Below are 24,833 nucleotides of genomic sequence, written 5' to 3'. Positions count from 1 at the left end.
TGGAGCAACCAGAATCACCAGATTAAACACACCTGGGGACTTTCAATTGTGCAAAGTTCCTTCCAACAACCCATTCAAGGTAGAAGTAACCAAATCAAAAGCATTTAAAAGATGTACAAGAATGCAAGTGTCAAGCACACATGCAAATAATCTTAACCCATGGTTCAGAAACTGCACATTTGGAGTTTTAGTACGTTGCCGTGCATAATGTTGCACAGGCACAGCTTGATCAAAGGTAGCCTGATTTCTCAACAGCTACTGAATTCAAACTGGCACTTATGACACTGGCTGGTTGGGGAACTAATTTACATACATGTCCACTTAGAACTGTATTAGAATATTAGTCAACAGATTCATGTGATTGATCAAAAATTAACCACTGAAAGAAAGTGAATGTTAAGATGACAGGAATAAAAGGAGCTGTGCTAATCTCTTCTGCAGAAGGGTGGTTCTGAACAGATCAATTCTGCTTACTCAGCTATCTGGTATAATTTCAGCATTTCCCCTCGTGCCAAAGTTATCAACTTTGTATAGCGACAAATGCTATAGAGGCCATCTTGTCTCTGAAGAAAATGGATATGTTGAGAACAATTAACTGTCACATTTCACTGAATTCCCCAATGATTGATAATTAAACACCTAGTTGGTCAAAATTCTAAATAATGAATTGAAAGTATATTAAAAGATTGCTTTTAAAATTCTAACTTTCAAAATGACGACTTTTAAAGAGCTATGAAAGAAATTAACACAAGACTTCAGATGTCCTTTAGTTTTGAAGGGATTTAAAATAAAATAAGATGTTGCCAAGTCTCCAGGGCTCTAGTTTTACTCAAAAGCCACCAAATCATATTATAGGAACATTCAAGGCTTAAATTACATTTTCTGTACAGTAGTTGCAGCCATTTAAACTCAAACACAGCCACTGATCACATGGAAATCTGAATGCAATAAACAATTTTGAAACCGAGATTAACTGTCCTTTGATTTTAATTTAAAGGACAATTAACTCAAATTTAAAGGTACTGATTACAGCACATTGGGTTGACCCGTCAGAAGACTTAATAAGTGTTTAAAGTGAGATTTGGCACACCGCTTCAATTTCATAGCCTGGCAGGTGAGGTTAATGTGGTCCAGGCTGGAGGCAATTCTTTTATCAGTTACGCATCTTTCTCCCCAGGTAGAAATGTCTAATTGCAAATTTAGACATTTAATGTCTAAATGACTAATTGCAGAAAAAAATTGCTCTTAACCGAGTGGAATAGTATAAATAGAAAGGGACAAATAACTACTTCTAAATTAAAATTTATTGAGGTATGCTGTAAAGAACGCGGGCATTAAATTTAAATCCTGACCCTGCCCATACAATTCTCCCAGTGCTCGGATAGAAACTTTGCAGATCACCCCACAGAAAGAATATTTAGTTCACCAAGGTCCGAAGTTTGTGCAGAATTCAACCTTTGTTCTCACCATTCTTCCCAGTAATCATCTGGAGGCTGGAACATGAAGTAATGGGACATAGTGCAATGGCTTGTCACCTAAAAGCAGACCACTACCAGTTCAGACTAACTTCACCCAGGACCACCGACCGAGTGTCCAGGGCCTCGATATATGCAGCCGCCAATACGGGAGTGTGCGGCTCCGCCTATGGGCGGGAAGCGGATTGAAGCGAGCGAGGCCTAATACCAAGGGGGTATGCAGTGAAGGTGAGAGGGGTAGGTTCAAAGGGGATGTGAGGGGCAAGTTCTTTTTAAAAATATAGAGAGTGGTGGATGCCTGGAATGCACTGCCTGGTATGGTGGTAGAAGTAAATACAGAGGCTTTCAAGAGACACACATGGATGTAAGGGAAATGGAGGAATATGGACATTGTGTAGGTAGAAGAGATTAGTTTTTGGGAGGGTTTAATTTACTTTTTAGCTGGCTCAGCACAACATTGTAGGCCAAGTGTCTGCTCCCATGCTGAACTGTTTTATGTCTAATATGCTTACTATAGAAAAATTAGATATGCCAAAATGAAATTTCAAAATCAAATTTCAAGTTAAGAAAGTTGCATCAAACAGTTTAAGATGGAAACAACAACCCCCACCCACTTCCCTAATCCAGTTTGCAAAGCCAAAATGTGGCAAGTCTGTCCAAAGCTGCAGACCTCCATACTTCAAACATCAAGAACAAAACTAAACAAGCAGATCCAAAGCTCAATTCTTCCTGAAGATGACAGAAAGCCACATTCATTGGAACCTACTTACAAAGGCAAATGTTAGTTTATTAAATCCAAGCCCCTTACATTGCAATACACAAATAATTATCGGGTGGAGACTGACTGGCGAATATATCAAGTTCTCCTACCGAGTGTCCACACTGGTCTGGTTAGTAGTTACCTATGGTTGCTCTGATGAGTGGGGAGGCATCTCCAATGTTATTTAAACACTCCTGTTTGATGAATTCGGCAACCCCCTGGGGAAAACTCTGGTAATGAGCTTTCACATTGTTCTTGAGAATGAGGCCACTGAGGGACCGCGTTGGTTCATCTGAAAGGAAAGAAACAATGTTATTTGCTAGAATTGCCCAGATTACAGTGTCATAGTACAGCATCTCTGATATAAAAACATCACTTAGGTACTGTCACATCTCAGCCATGCACTCTTCCAGTGACAAGGTGAAAATTATTTTTTCTCTCAGATAATTTTAAGGTAAACAGCACCTTCAGATTTCAGTCTGGTCAGGACAAAAATCAGGTAGTTGTTGAAGTCTGGATACTGGTTCAGCTGCTCCAATTTCTGGGAAAAATGGCTCAGGAAAGTAAGACAAAAAATGTAGACGTCCTCAACAAATATCAGTTATAGATGCCACAAAGAAAATACCCCAGAACTCCATAAGTCTGAAAATCCCCAATCTCAGGGAAAGAATCTAGGATTAAGGACCATTTCCAATTTCACTCCTGTTTTTTTTTTTTTTAAATTATCCCTCATTACATTCCCTACAACTAATTTCTTGTAGCTAATTAAAACCCCCTTAATTCTGCATACCCGTACTTATAAGAAAGTGGTCAGAAAAACAATTCTCTTCAACTCTGTTTTCAAATTATAGCGTACGCAGTGTTTCAGCAGTTCAGGTGAAGGAAACTTGCCCTTACCAAATTCACAAGTCAAAAATTGGGAGATTTTTTTTACAGGCCTCTGCCTGTGAGGAGTTTGTACATTCTCCCCTTGACCACATGGGATTCCTCCAGGTGCTCTGGTTTCCTCCCAGTCTAAAGGTTAATTAGTCATTGTAAATTGTCCCATGATTAGACCAGGGTTAAATCGCGGGATTGCTGGATGGCATGGCTCAAAGGGCCTATTCCACACTGTATCTCAATAAATAAATATTCCATTATTGTGTACCATTTCCTCAAACTGAGAAAATATGTTTAAAACTACTGTCCTATGTCTTAAGCACACAAGGGTGACAGGGTGGAGATACATCTCTGCCAAAAGGTGTAAGGTGCTCCTTCCCTCTGCTAGCCTGTTGCTCACCTTTAGGCAAGGTGTAGCACCTGCTTAACCCCCTCCTCAGATCAGGGTCACGTGAAGCCATAGGAGCGGGTGTGGTACATATCACAAGTCCCGGTTATGCAACCACCGACTCCAGGCAATCTCTGAAAGTCTTCGAGTCTTGATGACAGCTGGGGTGGGGGGGAGGGAGAATACCCGTCTTGCAAAAACACTGCCCAGAAGGTTGCAATGGCAAACCACTTCTATAGAAAAAAAAACTGTCAGGAACGAGCGTAGTTATGGAAAGACCATGATTGCCTACATCACATAACAAATGAGTATCCTATGTTAGTCAAAGAAGATTCTGCACTCCAAATTCTCCTTTAAGAACTGCAATTGCATAACTTTTTATTTGCTTTCCACCTTTTTCACTTGCACCCAACTACCCAAATTTCTCTGCTTCCTATAACTCCTGGTGATAACAATTTAAATTTCAAATTATTGGTCCAAAGTGGATAATCACACATTTATAAACCACTTGCCAGTTTTTTTTCCATTAACATCTTCACGCACATTAGCAACTGTCATGAAATCATCTACAAACCGTTAGGGAATTCCAAATAAATCTACATTTGCCCCGTGACCATATGGGTTTCTTTCAAAGGCGCCACTTTCCTCCCACACTCCAAAGATGTATGGGTGAGTAGGTTAACTGGCCACTTGGGTGTAATTGAGCGACATGGGCTTGCTGGCCCTCTGCTGCATCTCTAATGAATTTAATACACATAGCAATAAGTCTATGTACATTTTTTTAAAAAGAGAAAGACAAATCCCCATAGGCAAAGGAACCCTCGAATCACAGATTTTATCTGGATTTTATCTGTATTTAGCTGGAAACTAAATACAGTGAACTCTGATATTCCATCAATTTGGTGGTGCTACATCTGCAGATTTCTGGGCTGTCAGATGTTATTCCTTTAATATCCAATGCTTTCATGCTTTAAGGAAAAACACATTGTATAATTAAATTTCCAGTAAACCCTGTCAATTTAAAGGGAATGTTAAATAGAAAGCTGCAGGTTTCAGCTTATTGGCTTCAGTATGTCAGAGTAAGCTGAAACATGCAAATACACTGTAAATTGGCTATAGCTGCAAACCTACTTATATTCTTAAGTCTGACCCTGACTGCTGTTGCACGCTGGATGCATTCTGGACCCTGGCTCTCACACAAAACCAATGGGCTAGATACTAAGCCATCAGCAATACCGAAAATTGGTCACTGGACTATTGTTGTCTTTCTAAAAATTGCAATATACAGCAAGCCGGCTGGTGGCATAGTGGCATCAGCGCTGGACTTTGGGGCGAGAGGTCCTGAGTTCGAATCCAGCTGGCTCCCATTAAGAGCTGGTGATCTCTTTAAAAACTCACCCAGCAGAAGGCAACGGCAAACCACTGTTGTAACGCCTTGTACGCGATTTCCCAATATGTCGGAGTGGTGTGAAAGGATATCGTCTGCTAACTGGAAATAATTCTGGATGTGACATACCTTAAAAAATATACAGCAACAGGGCTAGGTAACACCTAAAGCACTGGAGGATTAGCAATAGCCACAGAACTCCACTTCCCCTACTGGCAGCAGATGAACAATGGCATTGGTCATTGGTGGTAGGACGAGCATCCTACAGCAACTGCAACTTCATTATGTCTTTTGTTAACCTTAACTGGGAAGAAGGTTACAGAAGATGCCTCAAACATATGCCTTCCTATTGCTCCTAGCTGAAGACCACACCTAGAGGGATCTCCAACAATGCAATATGAATAGAAAAGACCTAACCTTCTGAACCTGATGAGACAATATTCAAACAAATGAAGGAATGATCTAGAATAAGAAATACCACTATAGCCCAAATGCCACTATAGGCATGAAAGACCAATACCAAGATTAATGGGGGATACATCTTCCCAAGGGGAGGGGGGGGGTAAAAATCAAGCAGTGACCCCACTGCAGAGGCTCAGGTTTGCTGTCAGGAACAGTGCTGCAGGCACATACCCTGAAATTGCCTTGGCTATCAAATCACCCTTTGTCTACACCTTAAAAACCAACACATCACGATATCAATCATTGAAGCACACATTTCCCAACTCTGTAATGGAGGACAGGGTAAGATTTTACTCAGGTTGCAATAATGTCCTCGTCTATACATCAGAGAACTAGAAAGAAATTATCACAAAAATTACAAGGGAATGCCAATGTTAACAGCATCCCATTTTTGACGACTGTGCTCAATGTGGCTTGATAATGATAAGCATAATCTTCTGCCAAAAAGCTTAGCATCCTACGTGCTACCTACCAGACCAGGCCACAGATCATGCTCTGTCTGCCATGATGAGATGCCATTAGGACCAAATGGAGGACCTCTGGATCAATATGACAGCCTTTAGAAATTTGCACCCACAAGCATCAATGTCTTGCTCCAGTGTTATTCATGTACATTTTGGCCTTAATGGTTTGCCTTCAAGCTTTCATGTGTTACGTACTGAATGTAATGACGTGCCAGACTTGAGTGATGCTGTTCTAGTGAGGGGAGTGGTACATGTTACAGTGGAGATTAACAAAGAAACTTCCACTGTACATGGTTAGAGGTGGCTATCCAGTGCTTCTGGGCTGCTCGTGATTGGAACAGCTCAAACTCTACTGGCACGAAGTGCACTTGATCAGTGGGAGCACTGATCGACAAGAGGCTTTGAAGAAACACAGAAGTATTCAATGGCGAACTGAGCAGTATGAAAAGAATCACTGCTAAACTGACAGTTAAGCCTGACACCAACCTAAATTCATGAACACAGGTCGTGTTCTATATGTTCTCAAACCAAAAGCAAAGGCTGAATTGGAAAGTTTTTTTGACATGGGGACGATAGAGAGATTAATGAGGGTAGGATAGTGGATGTCATCTATGCGAATTTTAGTAAGGTTTGATAAAGTCCCTCATAAGAGGCTAACCCTGAAGATTAAGATGCATGGGGTCCACAGCAAATTAGCTGTTTGGATTCAGAGCTAGCTTGCGGATAGAAGACAGAGGGTAGTAGAAGGGACATTCACGCTGGTGGTCGATACTAGTGGTGTTCTGCTGGGACCTTTGCTGTTTCTAAAATTATATATATATATATACACATACACGCACACAACGTACAGGCAGTCCCCACATTACGAATGGGTTCCACTCCTGAGTCCGACTTTAAGTCAGATTTGTATGCAAGTCGGAACAATTACATCTGGTATTATTTAGAATCATTCGAACATTTGTCTTTGTATATAGTATATATTTTACCTTTCTATGCATATAAAACACTTAAGAAACGTATGTATTCCAATAATTAAACCACTGCGTTGCTTAGTAATAATTGTAGCTGTCATCGGGGCAGGGCCTTTCACATGCTCCATTATTCTCACTTTACCCTTTAAAATTGTTGACCGATTGTAGTCTAACACTTTCCAATGACAGATGATGTTTCACCTCTTTCCAAACGCTTTATTATTTCCACTTTATTTTTAATCATGATCACTTCCTGTCCACGGAACAGAAACACTGCGGGCAGCGGGTCCCAAGGTCCGCCGGGTCCTAAGGACCACCACACTGTGACAGGTTAAATGGGACAAGTGGGGGATGTGCTGGGCTTGGGTATTTGATCCTCCACCATATTCTGCACGGGAGTTTAAACTGGAGGTGGCAGTGTTATTTTTTAACGAGGTCGAGTTGCGAGCTCAACATCAACCCGGCATGGGTGGAGAGCGCGCTCAGGAGTGGTCTGTCATTGGATCAAACTCGGGAACTTCCGTTCTCGAGCCCAGCAATGATCTCACTGCGCCACCAGCCAACTGGAAAACGTGGGAGGGGGAGGTCAGGGGGAATCTTGATAAGAAAAGTTTAAGCCAAATACAAAGTTACACACTCAGAGTCAACGGCAATGACTTAAAATGGCGGACTGCGCTCTCCTTCCTCGGTTCGTAAGTACGAGCTGTTCGTAAGTCAGACACTCGTAACTCAGGGACTACCTATGTGTATATATGAACTTGGGTGAAAATGTAGATGGGTGGGTTAGTAATCTGTGGTTGATACCATGATTAGTGGAGAGAGGCAAAGAATTCAGCACAATATAGATCAGTTGCAGATACGGGCTGAGAAATGGAGATGAATTTAACCCAGATAAATCTGAGGTGTTGCCCCTCAGTAGGGCAAATGCAAGGAGACAGTAGACTGTTAAAGATCAACAGTGTTCCTGAGCAGAGATACCTTGAGATCCAAGTCCATAGCTCCATGAAAGTGGCTACACAGGTTGATAAGGCGGTTAAGGCAGCTTATTAGTCAAGGCATTAAGTTCAAAAGTCAGGTTATGTTGCAACTTTATAAAATTGCTATAAAACACCAAAACCTCATCCCAATTGTGAAGCATGGTGGAAGGAGCATCATGGTTTGGCCCTGCTTTGCTGCCCCAAGGCCTGGACAGATTGCAACTGTTGAGGGAACAATTAATTCAAAATTGTATTAAGGCATTGTACAGAAGGTCAGAGTAGCAGTTCGTCACCTGAAGCTTAAGAGACGTTGGATGATGCAACAAGATAACGATCCAAAACACAAGAGAAAATCAACAGAATGACTTAAAAAGAAAATTTGTGTTCTGGAATGGCTAAGTGAGAGTCCAGATCTTAACCCAATTGAGATGCTGTGTCATGACCTGAAGAGGGCACTTCATGGAAAGTATCCCATAAATATTGACGAACTGAAACAGTTTTGTATGGAGGAATAGTCCAAAATTCCTCTTTGCCATTGTGCAAGTCTGATCAACAGCTACAGGAAACATTTGGTGGAGGTTATTGCTAAGGAGGTTTTACCAGTTATTAAATACAAGGGTACACATACTTTTTTTTAGCCTGGACTATGAATGATTAAACAATGTTTTCAATAAAGATATGTAAAGTACAATTGTTTGTGCAATTAGTTTAGGCAGATTGTCTATTATTGTGACTTAGATGAAGATTAGACTCCATTTTCTGAGTAATTAATGCAGGAAACCAGGTAACTGCAAAGGGTTCACAAACTTTTTCTTGCAACAATGAGTCAATTAAGATCTTTCTTAGGACTACAAACATGCTACAAAGTTTGTTCCTAACCTAGCTAGAAAGCTAAAAACTTCAGATTTTAAAACAAATCAACACATACTGGCAGTTGACAGATCACTATGAAGAAGATTTTAGTTTTGTCACAATCTAAAGCACTCACATGCATCCACCTGTCACTGCCCATACAGTTGTCCTGCAACCCATCACCCTGTGGTGTGAGGGCAGTTATCTCACACATCACGCCATCGGGTGAAGTCTCCAATTGCTTTAAATTCCAAGGACATTAAGGCAGAAAGCCACTGTGCCCATATTGGGCAGGAAGCATATGCAATTGTCTTTGGAATTAAATCCATCAAATCTTCTTTAGTTAACAATTTACATTACTGAGGTCACCACGACACCAAGGAGGCATTCCTTCCCTGGTTGGTAGTCATATGGAACATTGGGCTCTGTTACTATCTGCACATCAGCATGATGTAAAGTACAAGAGATCCAAGCACCATTTAAATGCTGATGGACCACCCAGACTTCCCTTTGCTGTTAGCTGCTGGGCAAGCCCGGAAGCACACATATACTGAAAATGCAGTAACCAAGCCAAGATCTATAAATACAGGTAGTCCCCGAGTTACAAATGTCAGATTTACAAACAACATGTACTTACGAACCGAGGAGGGAGATCCCCGTCTGACATTTTAAGTCGGATCGCGACACAGTCCACCATTTTAAGTCGTTGCCATTCACACTGTGTTGAGTGTGTAACTTTGTATTTGGCTTAAATTTTTCTTAGCAAGATTCACCCTAACCCCGCCTCCCCTTTTCCGGTCGGCTGGTGGCACAGTGAGATCAATGCCAGGCTCAAGAATGGAGGTTCTCGAGTTCAATCCAGTGACAAACCACTCCCGAGCACATTCTCCATCCGTGCTGGGTTGATATTGAGCTCGCAACTCGACCTCATAAAAAAAAATTGCCACGTCCAGTTTAAATTCCCACGCGGAATATTGTGGAGGATCAAATACCCAAACCCAGCACAGACCCCACTTGTCCCATTTAACCTATCTCAGTGCAGTGGACTTTAGGATCCAGGGAATTCAGTGCGGTGGTCCATAGGACCCGGTGGAGCTTGGACACCCCCCCCCCCCCCGCCCACAGTGTTTCTGATCTGTTGACGGGAAGCGATTACGATTGAAAATAAAGTGGAAATAATAAAGCATTTGGAAAGAGGTGAAATGTCATCGGTCATTGGAAAAGCGTTAGGCTACAGTCCGTCAACAATCGGAACAATTTTAAAGAATAAAGGATAAAGTGAGAATAATGGAGCATGTGAAATGCCCTGCCTCGATGAAAGTTACAATTATTACTAAGCAATGTAGTGGTTTAATTATTGGAATACATATGTTGTTTAAGTGTTTTATAAGCATAGAAAGGTAAAATATATATATACTAAGACAAACATTTGACTAACTGAAGCTGAATAATACCGGATGTACTTGTTCCAACTTACGTACAAATCCGACTTAAAGACGGACTCAGGAACGGAACTCATTCGTAATCCGGGGACTGCCTGTACACCACCAAGAGATGAAATAAGTTTAGCATCATCCCTAGGTTGCTGATACACTCACAGGAGCAGGTAGCCACCAGACCAATTGAATCACATTTAGTGACTAACCCTTCGCACACAGAGTAGAATAATCCCCAGGGTTATGTCTGGGAATAAAGGCAGTCTATACGCTTTCCCTAGTTTAGAAAAAAAAAGATTTTTTGTTGTTGGTTGAATTTGATGATTACTCCATTGAATGTTAATAGTTCAGCAGCTGGCCTGTATATGGAAGGGGGAGAAACCTTTAAAATACGGGAGGAAGGATATGTTATGTATTCACGTATATTTTGACCTTACAGGTTGTGATAAAGCTTTCCCATGTGTTACGTACTAAATGCAATGACTTAATGAAAGGGGCATTCTGGGTAGACTTACAATTAAAGTAAACTGCGTACATTTTGTTTCTTCAACCCCCCCCCCATCTCTCATGTTATTTATGGCCATCCGATTTCACAGCACCACAAACATCCAATGCACAAGCTTTTGCATCCAGATGCCAGAGAACAGCAACCCTCACTGAATTTTCCTCTCCCAGTTCTCCATTGACCAAATCTTAGAAGTCAGCAATGGAGAAAAACAAAGAGCACTCAGTGGATCTAAAGGATGGAGGCATTGACTTCAATGACTGAGGTAAAAGCTGCTAACTACCTGATATGGCACTACCCACAGCAAATGCGATTTTACAGCTCAGGAAGTCATTGCCCGTGCAGAGTTACAGTGAAGGAAGAAATGGGAACACCCACCCTCAGCAACATCAGGCCCCAACTGGCAAAATGCATATCCACCCAGAATCAAGCTCATCAATAGGTGATATGGTCATGTAGCACACACTTGCTACCCACCACTTTACCATCAAGCACAATCTACATTAACCCATACAAGTTATCCCATTTCATTCTGTCCATGTTCCAAACAATACTACAGATCCTACAACTCATCCATGCGTCTGGGAGCAGTTTATAGCAGCCAGGAACCCCATGCAATGGTAGACAGAATGTACAAATTCCATGTCAGGAAATACAAGATCACTCCATTTGGAAGTAGCAGCAGCAATGCTGACTGTTTCAGGGAACAGGCCGGTACATCAGGCACAACTGAGTATACTGACAACTAGCTCACTATCTAAAGAATTTGATAAGATGGCAGTCCAGGTTACTAAATCAGAGAGACCGTCTGCCTGGCTGGGATACGACTGAGCAGATTTACTTTGCAATATATACAGTATATGGTGAACAGTGATAGGATACTTGTTGAACTGCCCGTTGTGTTGCTGTGTCTGGTGATTGAGAGTCTTTGAGCAGCTGGAGTACTTGCTGAAGACCCTGTTCATCAGGTTGCCACTCCATCGTAAACAACAAACCTGTAATGAAGGGAGAAAAACCATGAGAGACCTGGTTAAATCAGGACCCAAGCACCAGTTTGTAACTGCATAACTTGCAGGGGAAATTAAATCAGATAGCAGAAGATACACAAGCATAACTAATAAAGCAAAACCAAGGTCGCGTTTGACTGCTGGGGGAGTCCAAATGTACAAAACTAGTAAGCGGGGTCACCTCAAATTAAATGAGCAAACCAGTCACTCTGAGCCTGGTTAATATAAAATGTAACAGACACATTGTAATGGAATTTAATAATGGGTGGAGATAGTCTCTGGACTACCTTCACTGTCCTCTTCCATGATACCCTGTGCAACCTAACAACTGCATGTAGCGGAGCATAATATAAACTTTCACTCAACATAAGCAATGCCTAGAGATCATACATGAATCATTGATGAGAAAGCCTGAAGAACAAGTGATGAATATCACGGTCACGAGTAATACTCAAGCCTCTCTAGAACTTGTGGATTGTCAATGTCCATTTTTAAACAAGCTTAAATGGCACTCTGTTTTAGGCCCCAAACAAATCTCTTTTAATAAAGAGGCCATACAATTGACAATACACCTCCTCCACTTTTGCTCATAACACTAATCAAGTCTGAGAAACACTTTGAAACCCTCCCCAGTCCAGGTGAAATTTCCTGAAAACAGAAAATACCACTGATAAGGCTCCAAACTGTTCAATTGGAATAACATCAGCATCGATACATCTGCTGCAGACGAACTTGCTCAGCATCTAGTTTAACCAAAAGTTAACATACAGCTAGCAGATAAGCTGAAGGATCAGAGGCTGAACTTAATACCAAATCATATAAAACTGGATATTGGAAGAATCTGTAATGCTGAAGGAAAGGACAATTTTTGACATTCAAGAAAGTCTGTAAAGCCAGAGTACAAGTTATAAGCAGATTTTAGCTGTTGCTTGTTTAATCCAAAGGCTCAAAGTAAAAACATGGCATTTTACAAAAGAACACAAAATGCTATCAGGACTCAGCATCTATGGAAATGAATAAGCAGTTGATGTTTTGGGCTGAGATCCTTCTTCAGGATTGATAATGAATGGAGAAGATGCCAGAATAAAGAGGTGGGGGGGGGGGGGGGAGAAAGGAGGCTAGCTGGAAGGTGCTGGGTGAAGCCAGGTGGGAAAGTTCAAGGGTTGGATAAGAAAGAAATTAGTGTTACATTAGCATTACAAAGGTACTGATATAAATATTATAAGAGAAGTAAAAAGAATACACAGAAACAGGAGGGGGGTCATCATTTCCCCAGCTATAGGTTGACTCATTATAAAGCCTAATGGCAGAGGACAAGAATAACCGCACATATCACTCTTTGGAGAAGTGGAGTTATCTTAATCTATTACTAAAAGTACTCCTCTGTTCAGCCAAGGTGAGAAACATTATCCAGAATTGCCAGGATTTTCCATAGGGTCCTTTGTTCTACCACAGCCTCCAGTGTGTCCAGTTTGACTCCTGTAACAGAACCAGCCTTTCTAATCAGTTTATTGAGCCTGTTGGCATCACCCATGTCCATTGTCTGGGAGGAGAGTGAAAAAGAAAAATGCCAGGTAGATGAAAAGAGGTAAAAGAACAGACTGGGGAATAGAGGGGCCAGGGGATTTAGTGGAAGGAGAAATCTAACTTTATGCCATCAGGCTGGAGGGTACCCAGACAGAATACACCTTGGCACAAGAGGCAGCCATGGATCGGCACGTCAGAACATGAATGGGACTCTGAAATAAGTGTTTAGCTGCTGGGAAGTCTTATTTGTGGTCGATGGTGCAGAGGTGCTCGATGAAACAGTCCCCCAATTTACAAATGGTCTCAGCAATGTAGAGAAGGCTGCATCAAGAGCACAAGCACAATAGACAACCTCAGATTTGCAGGTGAAGTGTTGCCTCACCTGGAAGGACTGTTTGGGGCATTGAATGAATGGAGGTGGTGTATGGGCAGGGATAGCACTTAGGCTGCTTGCAGAGTTGAGTGCCGAGGGGGGTGATTAGCGAGTAGGTGACAAAGGAAACTGTGGAGGAAGTGATTCTCGGAAAGTGTGGTGGGGAGGGAGTAAAGATGTGCTTAATGGCAGGATCCCTTTGTAGATGGAAGATGTGTTGGATGCGGAGACTAATGGGGTGGTAAGACAAGAGGAACTCTGCTACCATTAAGGCAGCGGGAAGATGGGGCGAGTGTGGATACATGGGAAAGGGAGACCGAGGTCCTTTAACATCTGCCGGACGATGCTGAGGAGCTGAGGATGTTCTACGAGTCTGTGGTGGCCAGTGCTATCATGTTTGCTGTTATGCGCTGGGGCAGCAGGCTGAGGGTAGCAGACACCAACAGAATCAACAAACTCATTCGTAAGGCCAGTGATGTTGTGGGGGTGGAACTGGACTCTGACGGTGGTGTCTGAAAAGAGGATGCTGTCCAAGTTGCATGCCATCTTGGACAATGTCTCCCATCCACTCCATAATGTACTGGTTAGGCACAGGAGTACGTTCAGCTAGAGACTCATTCCACTGAGATACAACACTGAGCGTCATAGGAAGTCAGTCCTGCCTGTGGCCATCAAACTTTACAACTCCTCCCTCGGAGTGTCAGACACCCTGAGCCAATAGGCTGGTCCTGGACTTATTTCCATTTGGAATAATTTACTTATTATTATTTAATTATTTATGGTTTTATATTGCTATATTTCTACACTATTCTTGGTTGGTGCAGCTGTAACAAAACCCAATTTCCCTCTGGGATCAATCTGTCTGTCTGAAAGGGAGGAGATATGGGTAAGGGCAGCATCAACAGTGGAGGAAGGGAAACCCTGTTCTTTAAAAACCACATCCTGAGAACAGGCAAAGAAACAGAAGGGAATAGTGTTTTTTTTTAAAAAAACAGGATTTTTACAAACTGGTTTTTACATTTTTAAACAAAGGATTTAGAGAAGAAAGAACTCAGGTGACAGCATTATTTGTGATGTCTTGTGAGCTCAAAAAAAACAGCTTTGTAAAATCACTTGCTTTGGTTCCTGAATGCCTTCAATTGTCTGACAAAACATGTGCAATATTTCAGCAGTTCTAACAAGATGCCCCACACAGACACCATCTTAATCAATTGGCTGTGCATCTTTCACACTGCTTTAATATACAGTCCATCGTTCATTTTAATTAATTACAATAAATCCACTGTTGCTCAGGGACATACTGAACTCAGGAGCGACCTCAGAATCCATTATGATAGCAAGTACAAATCAGAATCCCTGCTTTACTGAACTATTTTTCCTCAACCTACACATTATGGGACACAATAAAAAAAAATATTGCTCTAACGGAGTGGAATAGTATAAATAGAAAGGTACAAATAACTACTTCTAAATTAAAATTTATTGAGGTATGTTGTAAAAAAATGCGGGCATTAAATTTAAATCCTGACCCTGCTCATACAATTCTCCCAGTGCTCGGATAGAAACTTTGCAGATCACCCCACAGAAAGAATATTTAGTTCACCAAGGTCCGAAGTTTGTGCAGAATTCAACCTTTGTTCTCACCATTCTTCCTAGTAATCATCTGGAGGCTGGAACATGAAGTAATGGGACATGGTGCAATGGCTTGTCCCCTAAAAGCAGACCACTACCAGTTCAGACTAACTTCACCCAGGACCGCCGACCGGGTGTCCAGGGCCTCGATATATGCAGCCGCCAATACGGGGGCGTGCGGCTCCGCCTATGGGCGGGAAGCGGAATGAAGCGAGCGAGGCCTAAAGCCTGCAGTTGCTCGGCGCTGGCCGCGAACGAGACCAAAGGGGAGCCCCAAACAGCGGCCTGCACACATTCCCGCCCCAAGCAGCGGACTGTGGTAGCACCTTCCTCTCAGTCCGCAGCCGCCGTGGATCCGGCGCCTCGTCCCAGTCTGCGCACCCTCCACTGACCCGAGCCTCGGCTTCACCGGAGAGTCCGTGCTCCTTCTCCCTTTCCTCCCCCACCGTCAGGGCTACGAAACCACCTCGCCTGCTGCCTGACCGGGCATTATCACCCACTGTCTTCGGCATCACCTCATCTCTTCGCAGACCCAGCCACCGGAGCAGCCCACAGCCCGTTCACTCAATCCCCACTACCTCCGGCCCCTCTCCCCCCCCCCCCCACCCCAAGGCCTAAACCTCCATCCTCTCCCTTAGGCTCTCCTCCAGTCCAGAGGTTTGTGCCCCAGAACCTTTAGCTATGCCGCCCCTCCAACCATAGGCCTCGACTCCTGGGGTTCTATTGATGCCTCCGCCGTCTCATTCTACGACCTTTACATAGGCCTAGGCCTTTACATTACTCCCCTCCACCTGCTCCTCATCCGGCCACCAATCCGTGGAATACACCGACACCGCTTCTACACATCCTCCACCTCCCTTACCCCCCCCCCACAACACCCCTTCTCGTCCTCCATCACCCCGAACACCCCTTCTCGTCCTCCATCACCCCGAACACCCCTTCTCGTCCACCACCTCCATCACCCCCAACACCCCTTCTCGTTCTCCCCTATCCCACCATCCCTCCTCAACCTCCCTTACACCCCCTAGTCCTCCCCCTCACTTGCCCCCCAGCCTCTCCTCATCCTCCCCAGATCCTTCCTCATTCTCCCACACCTCTCATCCTCCCCTGTTGGCCATCCCCACCCCTCTCATCCTCCAACCCTGCCCCCCCCCCACCCCTGGCCGCCCTCACCCCTCTCGTCCTCCACCCCTGGCCGCCCCCACACCTATCGTCCCCACTTGGCCCCTTCATTTCCTCATCCTGGGCCCCACACTCAGACCCTCCAACCCATCCTATTTCCTGGGTACCACGTCCACTCCCACCACTTCCTCCTCCTGGAACCCGCGGTCCCCTTTCGTTAGTCTGCCTCCAAAGAATCCCGTCATTACAAATCTGGTCAGCAATCCCCCTCTGGAGGGCGAGGAGCCCGCCCTCGCCGCTCTCCTCCTCCTCCTCTCCTCGGGCCTATTTGATCCGAACTTCTCCCTCCTCCTCTCACCCTTCGCATCGTGAGATTCCGGCACACCACCCACTCCAACCTTCCCCTCCTCCTCCAGATTCTTACCCTCAGCCGGTCCTGCCTGCCTCCCTTCCCCTTTTCACTCACCTCCTTTTCCTTTTTCTCCCTCTCTCCGGGCTACTCGCGCCGCTGCCCTGGACCCGGTTTAAATTCTCCTCCGCCAATCCTAGCCGCAGCTTATCTACACGTGACCAAGAGCCTGTTCTACCCAGAAGGCGCTGCGCTCCGAGCATGCGCTGTTAGGTGAGGGCGGCTTACCTCCACAACCCCTCCCCCTACATGCCGTGTTGCTAGGATACGTGCCAGATGCTTGGCTTCAGAATGAAGCCCACCGTAGCTGCAAATGGCTAATTATGTTTTTAAAGATTGTAGCTATCCATTTTTATTAATTCAACGTCATTAACTAATTCTAGAGAGGGAGCATAACTTGTATTTATACAATTGTTCCAGACTGAAGCAGGGATTGTGGGGAGGTGCCCACTTTGGCCGGCATGAGGCTTCAAAGGATATCGAGGCAACGAAGGAGGTAGGTAGGTGAGCTGCTAAGTACGAGCGAGGTTCAGAAGAAGAATTAGGTAATTCTAAAGAATAGAGAGTATTAACGTTGAGTGGGCTGGAGCGAATAGACAGCAAGTTCAGTTATCCTGAGGTTGCACCCGTAGAATCTGCCCAAGCTGGAGTGGGATGTGCGCAATTGGGTAGTTGGGTGATTGGGCAGCTTGGATGGTGGCACATTCCTTCCGTAGTTTGACCTTGACTATTGTCAGAGCCTGATACATGAACACAATTTCTCAGCAAAAGCACAGATGATGATCCCTCTTGAGTGGTCATGAACTCTCTTGGGACCAGCATCAGAAGAAGCACAAACGACCCGAAAATAATCCGCGTGCTTCCTGGTATGGAATGTGTGGGTTCCACAGTAAACCTCAAAACCTATTAAATAGGAGGTCATGCTTGATTGTGAGGAACTCAATAGAAATCATTGAAATTATGAAAACTGAGAGAATTCAACATCCTGCATAATTATCTTACAAAATTTGATTGCCGAGGAAAACAGCAAATTATCACTCCCATTGTGGCGTGTACTGGTGCCCAAGGTGTGGTGACCTGCCTCAGTGATTATCACCCAGTTGCACTTAGATCCACAGTGATGAAGTGTTTTGAGAGGTTGGTGATGAAACATATCAGCTCCTGCTTGAGAGGCAACTTGCATCCACTCCAACTTGCCCACCAGAGTAACAGTCCCACAGCAGATGGCATCTTGTTGGCTCTTCTCTCAACCCTGGAACATCCGGACAGCAAAGATGCATACAGCAGGTTGCCCTTTGTTGACTATCGCTCAGCATTCAATATCATCATCCCCTCAAAACTGATCAATAAACTCCAAGATCTTGGCTTCAATACCTCCTTATGCAATTGCATCCTGGATTTCTTTACTTACAGACCCTAGTCAGTTCAGATTGGTGAAAACATTGCCTCCGTGATCTCCATCTGCACAGGTGCATCAGAAGGCTGCAAGCTTAGTCATCTGCTCCGCTGTGTGGCTAAGCACAGCTCCAATGCCATTTTCAAGTTTGCTGTTGTGGGCTGAATCAAAGGTAGTGGTGAATCAGCATACAGAAGGGAGACTGAAAATCTGGCTGAGTGGTGTCGTAACCACAACCTCTCACTCAATGTCAGCAAGACCAAGGAACTGATTATAGACTTCAGGAGAGGGAAACCAGAGGTCCATGAACCAGTCCTCATCGGAGGAGCAGTGGTAGAGAGAATTAGCAAGTTTAATTTCAGAGGACCTGTCCTGGACGTAGCACGTAAGTGCAATTGCAAAGAAAGTATGGCAGCACCTTTACTTCCTTAGGAGTCTACAAAGATTCATCATGATATCTAAAACTTTCACAAACTTCTATTGGTGCATAGTGGAGAGTATATTGACTGGCTGCATCACAGCCTGGTATAGGCAAACATCAATGCCTTTGAACGGAAAATCCTACAAAAGATAAGTGAATTTGGCCCAGTACATCACAGTTAAAGCCTTCCCAACCATTGAACACATCTACCTGAAATGTTGTCGTAGGAAAGCAGCATCCATCAGACTCACACCACCATCCCTCAACCATCAGGCTCTTGAATAAAAGGAGATAACTACACTCACTTATCCCATCAGAGAAATGTTCCCACAATTAATGGTCTCACTTTAAGGACTCTTTATCTGATTATTTCATGTTCTCATTATTTATTGCTATTTATTGCTTGACACAGCTGCCGAAGTTAAGGATCAATTGTGGTTGGAAAATTGAGATCATAGTTAGACTTGTTCATTTAGGTGTAAATTATATGGGCACGGTAGTTGTATGAATCAGAACAGAGGCCACACCTCTCTCTCTCACACAGAGGCACTGTGAGTATCTTCCACTGGGCAATGCAACAATAAGGAGATGAGCAATTCCTTGGGGCCAAACAATTATCAATGATCATTATCAAAATGGTAATGGTTCCTTAAGGTTGTTATAGCCAGGGGTGAAAATGGAGACAAGCTCCCACTACCTATTAAATGCTTCCCATGGTGTGTGTCTCAAATAGCCTCTGACAACAAAGTTCAGCTCCTGAGTTCAATGTCAACTGGCAACTCTTGCGATGCTGCTGGTAGCAAACTGTATCAGTCTCTGCCATTCCTTTGGGTTCATCAGATGCATGGAGTGGGGGAGCTTGCTACATGGGCAACAGCATGCTCTCCACATCGTACTGACCAGGCTTGAGTATCTAGATAGCTAGGATGCAATATCCACGGTCAATTGTAATAGAAAATTTCTTGGTAGTGGGTTTAGATTTTTTTGTATAATAAAATTATCACTTTTCAATATTACGATTCAATTTAATTTACATGAATATGGGGTAATGAGACTGTAAGTGTGATTCAAATATGTTGTAACTGATATATCTATCCTCCTGTACTCTGTATTCTTTTTTGTAAGAAATCAATAAAAATATTGAAAAAGAAAGGAAACTGCCCAGCAACAAATCCTGACGTAGTAAGTTTGACAGAACGGGATTTCACTCAGGTCCACTGCCTGAGTAGAAAAGGGAACAGCTGGTTGCAGCAGCGTAATAGAGCTTTGAACAGCGACCAATCCGCGTTTGAGATTGATTAGCAAAAGCAAACTAAAGAAAGATGGGCAAGCGCAGTGGCCATAGTCTGAGTGGACAGAGTCAGAGGGGTAATCTTGAGACTTTAGCTCTTTGAGGCTTCAGTCAGAGAAAGCAGAAAAAAAGAAAAGCTGTAGGTTAAGTTTCTTTTCCTTCCCTTCTTCATATCTGCTCAGTTAGGACGACTAGACATGCCAGGCAGGATAGTGGAATGCTGCTCTTGTGGGATGTGGGAAGATAGGGAAACCTCCAATGTCCCTGACGACTACAACTGCGAGAAGTGCATCCAGCTGCAGCTTCTAACAATCCACATTAAGGAACTGGAGCTGTATGAACTCTGGATAATTCAGGAGGCTGAAGGGGGGATGGATAGGACGTAGAGAGAGGTAGTTACATCCAAGGTGTAGGACACAGGAAAATGAGTGACAGTCAGGAAGGGGAAAGGGGTGCAGAGTATCCATGTGGCTTTTTCCCTCAACAACAGGTACAGTATATCACTTTGGATACTGTTGGGGGTGTTGATCTTACAGAGGAAAGTCACAGTGGTTGGCTCTCTTGCACTTTGTTTGGTTCTGTGACTCAGAAGGGAACGGGGAAGAAGAGGCACGCTGTGGTGATAGGTGACTCATTAGTTAGGGGAACGGACAGGAGGTTCTGTGGGTGAGAACGAGATTCCCAGATGTTATATTGCCTCCCGGGTGCCAGAGCCCGGGACATCTTGGATTGAGTCCTCAGCATTCTTAAGTGGGAAAGCAAGCAGCTAGAGGTCATTGTCCATGTAGGAACCAATGATGTGGGTAGGATGAGTGATGAGGTTCTGCATAGTGAGTTCTGGGAGTTAGGTGCTAAATTCAAGGGCAGGACCTCCAGGAATATGATTTCAGGATTGCTACTCGTACCATGTGCTCGTGAACTAGGAAGATTATACAATTTAATATGTGACTGAGGAGTTGGTGTAGGAGGGAGGCATAAGATTTTTGGATCATTGTGCTCTCTTCCATGGAATTTGGGGCCTGTACAATAGGGATGGTTTGCACCTGAACTGGAGGGGGACTTAATATCCTAGTGAGAAGGTTTGTTAATGCTGCAAGTTGGAGTTTAAATGAGAACTCCAGGGAGATGGGAATGAGAGTGCCAGAACAGTAGTGAGGTTGTGGTAAGACCTCTGACAAAGTTAGAAATCAAAAGATTGAGTATGGTGCGACTGGTGCCCTGAGCTGCGTATGTTTCAATGCATGTATTGTAATAAAGGTAGATGAGCTCAGGGCATGGATCAACACCTGGAATTATGACTTTGTAGCCGTTAGTGAGACTTGGTTGCAGGAGGGGCAGGACTGGCAGCTCAGTATGCCATGGTTCCATTGTTTTAGACATGGCAGAGTGGGAGGGATTAAAGAAGGAGGGGAGGTGTCAGGGAAAATATCATGACAGCGCTCTGTCAGGATAGACGGGAAAACTCGATTAGTGCAGGTGGAACTGAGAAATAAGAAAGTTTTGACCATATTAAAGTTGCTATATTACAGACCACCCAAAAGTCCTAGGGATTGAGAGGAACAGATTTGTAAAGCGATCGCAGACTGTTGCAGGAAAAATAAGGATGTTACAGTAGTTGATTTTAACTTTACACATATTGACTGGGAATCTCATACTGTAAAAGGACTAGATGAGATAGTGTTTTTCAAATGTGTTCAGGAAAGTTTCTTTCATCAGTACATAGAAGTCCCAATGAAAAGGCATGTGATATTGGATCTGCCATTAGACAGAATGAGACAGAGCAGGTGACAGAAATTTGTGTAGAGGAACACTTTGCATCCAGTAACCACAATCCCATTAGTTTCAAAGTAATTATGCAAAAATGTCTGGTCTGCAGGTTGAGATTCTAAATTGGAGAAAGGCCAATTGTGATGGTATTAGAAATAATCTGGCAAGTAGGGATTGGGACATGCTGTTGTCCTGGAAAGTGGGAGGCCTTCAAAAATGAAAATTTGTGAGTACAAATCTTGAATGTGCCTGTCAGAATAAAAGGTAAAGATAATAAGTGTAGGGAACCTTGATTTTCAAGAGATATTGAGGCCCTGGTTAAGAGCAAAAAGGAGGTGCATAGCAGGTATAGGCAAGTAGGAATAAATGTTGTGCTTATGGAGAACAAGAAATGCAAGACACCACTTAAACAAATCATGGAGGTTAAAACAAGGCATGAAGTTGCTCTAGCAGACAAGGTGAAGGAGAATCATAAGGGATTCTACAGGTATGGTAAGAGCAAAAGGATTGTTAGGGACAAAATTGATCCTCTGGATAACCAACATGGTAATCCATGTGTGAACCAAACAGATGGAGGAGATCTTAAATGCATTATTTGCATCTTTATTTCCTCAGGAGATGGATACAGAGTCTATAGAAGTGAGGCAAAATGGCATCAACTTGATGGATCCTGTATAGATTACAGAGGAGGAGATGTTAGCTTGCTTGAGGCAAATCAGGATGAATAAATTCCCAGGGCCTGACAAGGTGTTCTGTTTCCCTCAGAAATTACGAGGCCCGAGCAAAGATATTTAAAATGTCCATCATGACAGGAGGGGTACCAGAGGACTGAAGAATAGCCAATGTTATCCTTCTGAAGGCTCTAAACAGACACCTGGAAATTATAGGCCAGTGAGTCTGACATCAGTTGTGGGAAAGTTATTGGAGGGTATCCGAAGGGGCCGGATATATAATTATTTGGATAGACTGATTAGGGATAGTCAACATGGCTTTGTGTGTGGTAGGTCATGTCTAACCAATCTTGGAGAGTTTTTTGAGGAAGTTATCAGGAAAGTGGATGAAGGCAGGGAAGTGGATGTTGTCTGCATGGACTTTAGCAAGGCATTTGACAAGATCCTGCGTGGGATGCTGGTCAAGAAGATTCAGTTGCTCAGCATTCAAGCTGAGGTAGTAAATTGGTTTAGACATTGGCTTTGTGGAAGAAGCCAGAGAGAGTTCGTAAAGGGTTGCCTCTCTGACTGGAGGCCTGTGACTAGTGGTGTGCTACAGGCATCAGTGCTGGGCCTTTGTTTTGTCATCTGTATCAGCAATCTGGATCATAATGTGGTTAACTGGATCAGCAGATTTGCAGATGACACCAAGGTTAAGGGTGTAGTGGACAGTCAGAAGTCTATCATGGCCTGCAGAGGGATCTGCATCAGCTGGGAAAATGGGCTGAAAAATGACAGATGGAATTTATTTCAGACAAGTGTGAGGTTTTGCACTTCGGAAGGATTAACCAGGGTAGGTCTTACACAGTGAACGTTAGGGCACTGAGGAGTGTGGTAGAACAAAGTGATCTGGGAATACAGGTACTTAATTCGTTGAAAGTGACATCATAGGTAGATAGGGTCATAAAGAAAGCTTTTTGCACATTGGCCTTCAAAAATCACTGTGTTGAGTACAGAAGATGGGGTGTTATGTTGGAGTTGTATAAGACTCTGGCGAGGCCTAATTTGGAGTATTGTGTGCAAGTTTGGTTGCCTACCTACAGGAAAATGTAAAAAAGGTTGAAAGAGTGCAGAGAAAATTTTACAAGGATGTTGCTGGGTCTGGAGGATCTGGGTTATAAGGAAATATTGAATAGGTTAGGACTGTATTCTTTAGAATGTAGAAGACTGAGAGGAGATTTGAATGAGAAAGACAAAATATGTGGGGTTCTAATAGGGTAAATACAAGCAGGCTTTTTTCCACTGAGGTTAGGCACGAGTATAACCAGAGGTCATGGGTTACGTGTGAAAGGTGAGAAGTTCAATGGGAACATGAGGGGAAACTTGTTTACTCTGTGGGTTGTGAGAGTGTGGAATGAGCTGCCAACACAAGTGGTGCATACGAGCTCGATTTTAATGTTTAAGAGAAGTTTAAATAGGTACATGGATGTAGGGATATGGAGGACTATGGTCGTTGGGAGTAGGCAGTTTAAATGGATTTTGGCATGGACTAGATAGGCCAAAGGGCCTGTTGCTGTGCTGTACTTCTCTATGACAATGATTCATCAGAAAAGGTGTAAGTGAATCACAGTCAATACCATTGCTTGGAGAAGGTGACATCAATCAATGGTATAAGTTATGGTTACGGATTCTACAACCTGCCTGGGCGTAGGGGTGCTGTATAGATCAGCGCTGCATCAGTTGCCTCCATCTCTCTCAGTTGTGGGTGAGTGCCTGGGTTGCGGCAAAGCTCTCTCCAGTCCACTCTGCAATGTTGACTGCCCATTTCTTCCCTTGTCTGCCCCTTTTCCTTTTCCCCTGCACCATTCCCTGAAGAGAAGTCTTTGAGAGTCCACTTAATTTTGTTATGTGGCCATACCATTTCAGTTTCCTCTTCTTTACTGTGGACAGTGGATCTTTGTGGTGTCTCATGTGCTGGGTGCTGGTTCTTTGCACTTCATTGTTTGAGACATGGTCAGTTTAAGAGATGCCGAGGAGCGTTCTGAAGCATCTCATTTCTACTGCCTGGAACTTCTTTTGCAGTTCTCCTGTCAAAGTCCATGATTTGCATGCAGGACTTTCAACTTGGATCTGAGATCCAATAGAAGTAGAGCTGTTTGTGGAGAATAGTTATTGTATGTGGTGGTGTGTTTGTACCTTATTGTGTCCTCTGACGTGAAAAACCCTTTGCAGATAATTCATCGTGTTTACAACAGTGACAAGTACAATTTAGAGCGAATACAGTTATTTGGACACATCGACTTCATTGAGATGAAGAAAGTGGCCGGCCCATTTTTAGCTTTGTTGGATGAAGAATTGACTGTGGCCAAAGTTCCACCTCTAATTTTGCCATGTGACCTATCACATTGATTTGCAAGGTTAGACGACCCTTTAGTAGTGCAGTCCTTCTCTTTGGGCTGTAGCATAAGTGCCTAATTAAATTAGGTGCTCAAGTGTGGAATACCAAGTTGCCTGAAAGTAACACAGAAATCAGTGCTGCCAACTGAGCCAAGGTAATTCTGTGCATGTAGGAAATGCATTAGGTGACAAGTATTTGTACAAACCCCATTTCCAGAAAAGTTGGGATATTTTCCAAAATGCAATAAAAACAAAAATCTGTGATATGTTAATTCACGTGAACCG

At 43.5% G+C, this 24,833-nt stretch overlaps 1 protein-coding gene across 3 annotated transcripts in view; it reads right to left on the bottom strand.

The window, feature by feature from the left end:
- LOC140740228 (transportin-2) overlaps window positions 1–16,801 on the bottom strand; it is a 47,262-nt gene extending 30,461 nt beyond the window's left edge. Inside the window, exons 1-4 of one of the 3 annotated variants that reach the window (XM_073069311.1) lie at window positions 16,684–16,801; window positions 11,439–11,551; window positions 2,701–2,776; window positions 2,378–2,527 (exon numbers count right to left, since the gene is read on the bottom strand). In XM_073069311.1, coding sequence (XP_072925412.1) covers window positions 2,378–2,527; window positions 2,701–2,776; window positions 11,439–11,537 — 325 coding nt within the window. In that variant the 5' untranslated portion in view covers window positions 11,538–11,551; window positions 16,684–16,801. Of the gene's footprint in view, window positions 1–2,377; window positions 2,528–2,700; window positions 2,777–11,438; window positions 11,552–15,107; window positions 15,377–15,421; window positions 15,662–16,683 lie in introns of those variants that run through there. The other 2 variants (XM_073069312.1, XM_073069310.1) reach the window with 2 other exon arrangements.
- Window positions 16,802–24,833: the final 8,032 nt, after the last annotated feature.

This window comes from Hemitrygon akajei, chromosome 16, assembly GCF_048418815.1.
Source record: "Hemitrygon akajei chromosome 16, sHemAka1.3, whole genome shotgun sequence".
Classification (NCBI taxonomy): Eukaryota; Metazoa; Chordata; class Chondrichthyes; order Myliobatiformes; family Dasyatidae; genus Hemitrygon; species Hemitrygon akajei.
This window is presented reverse-complemented; position numbering and strand designations above follow the sequence as displayed.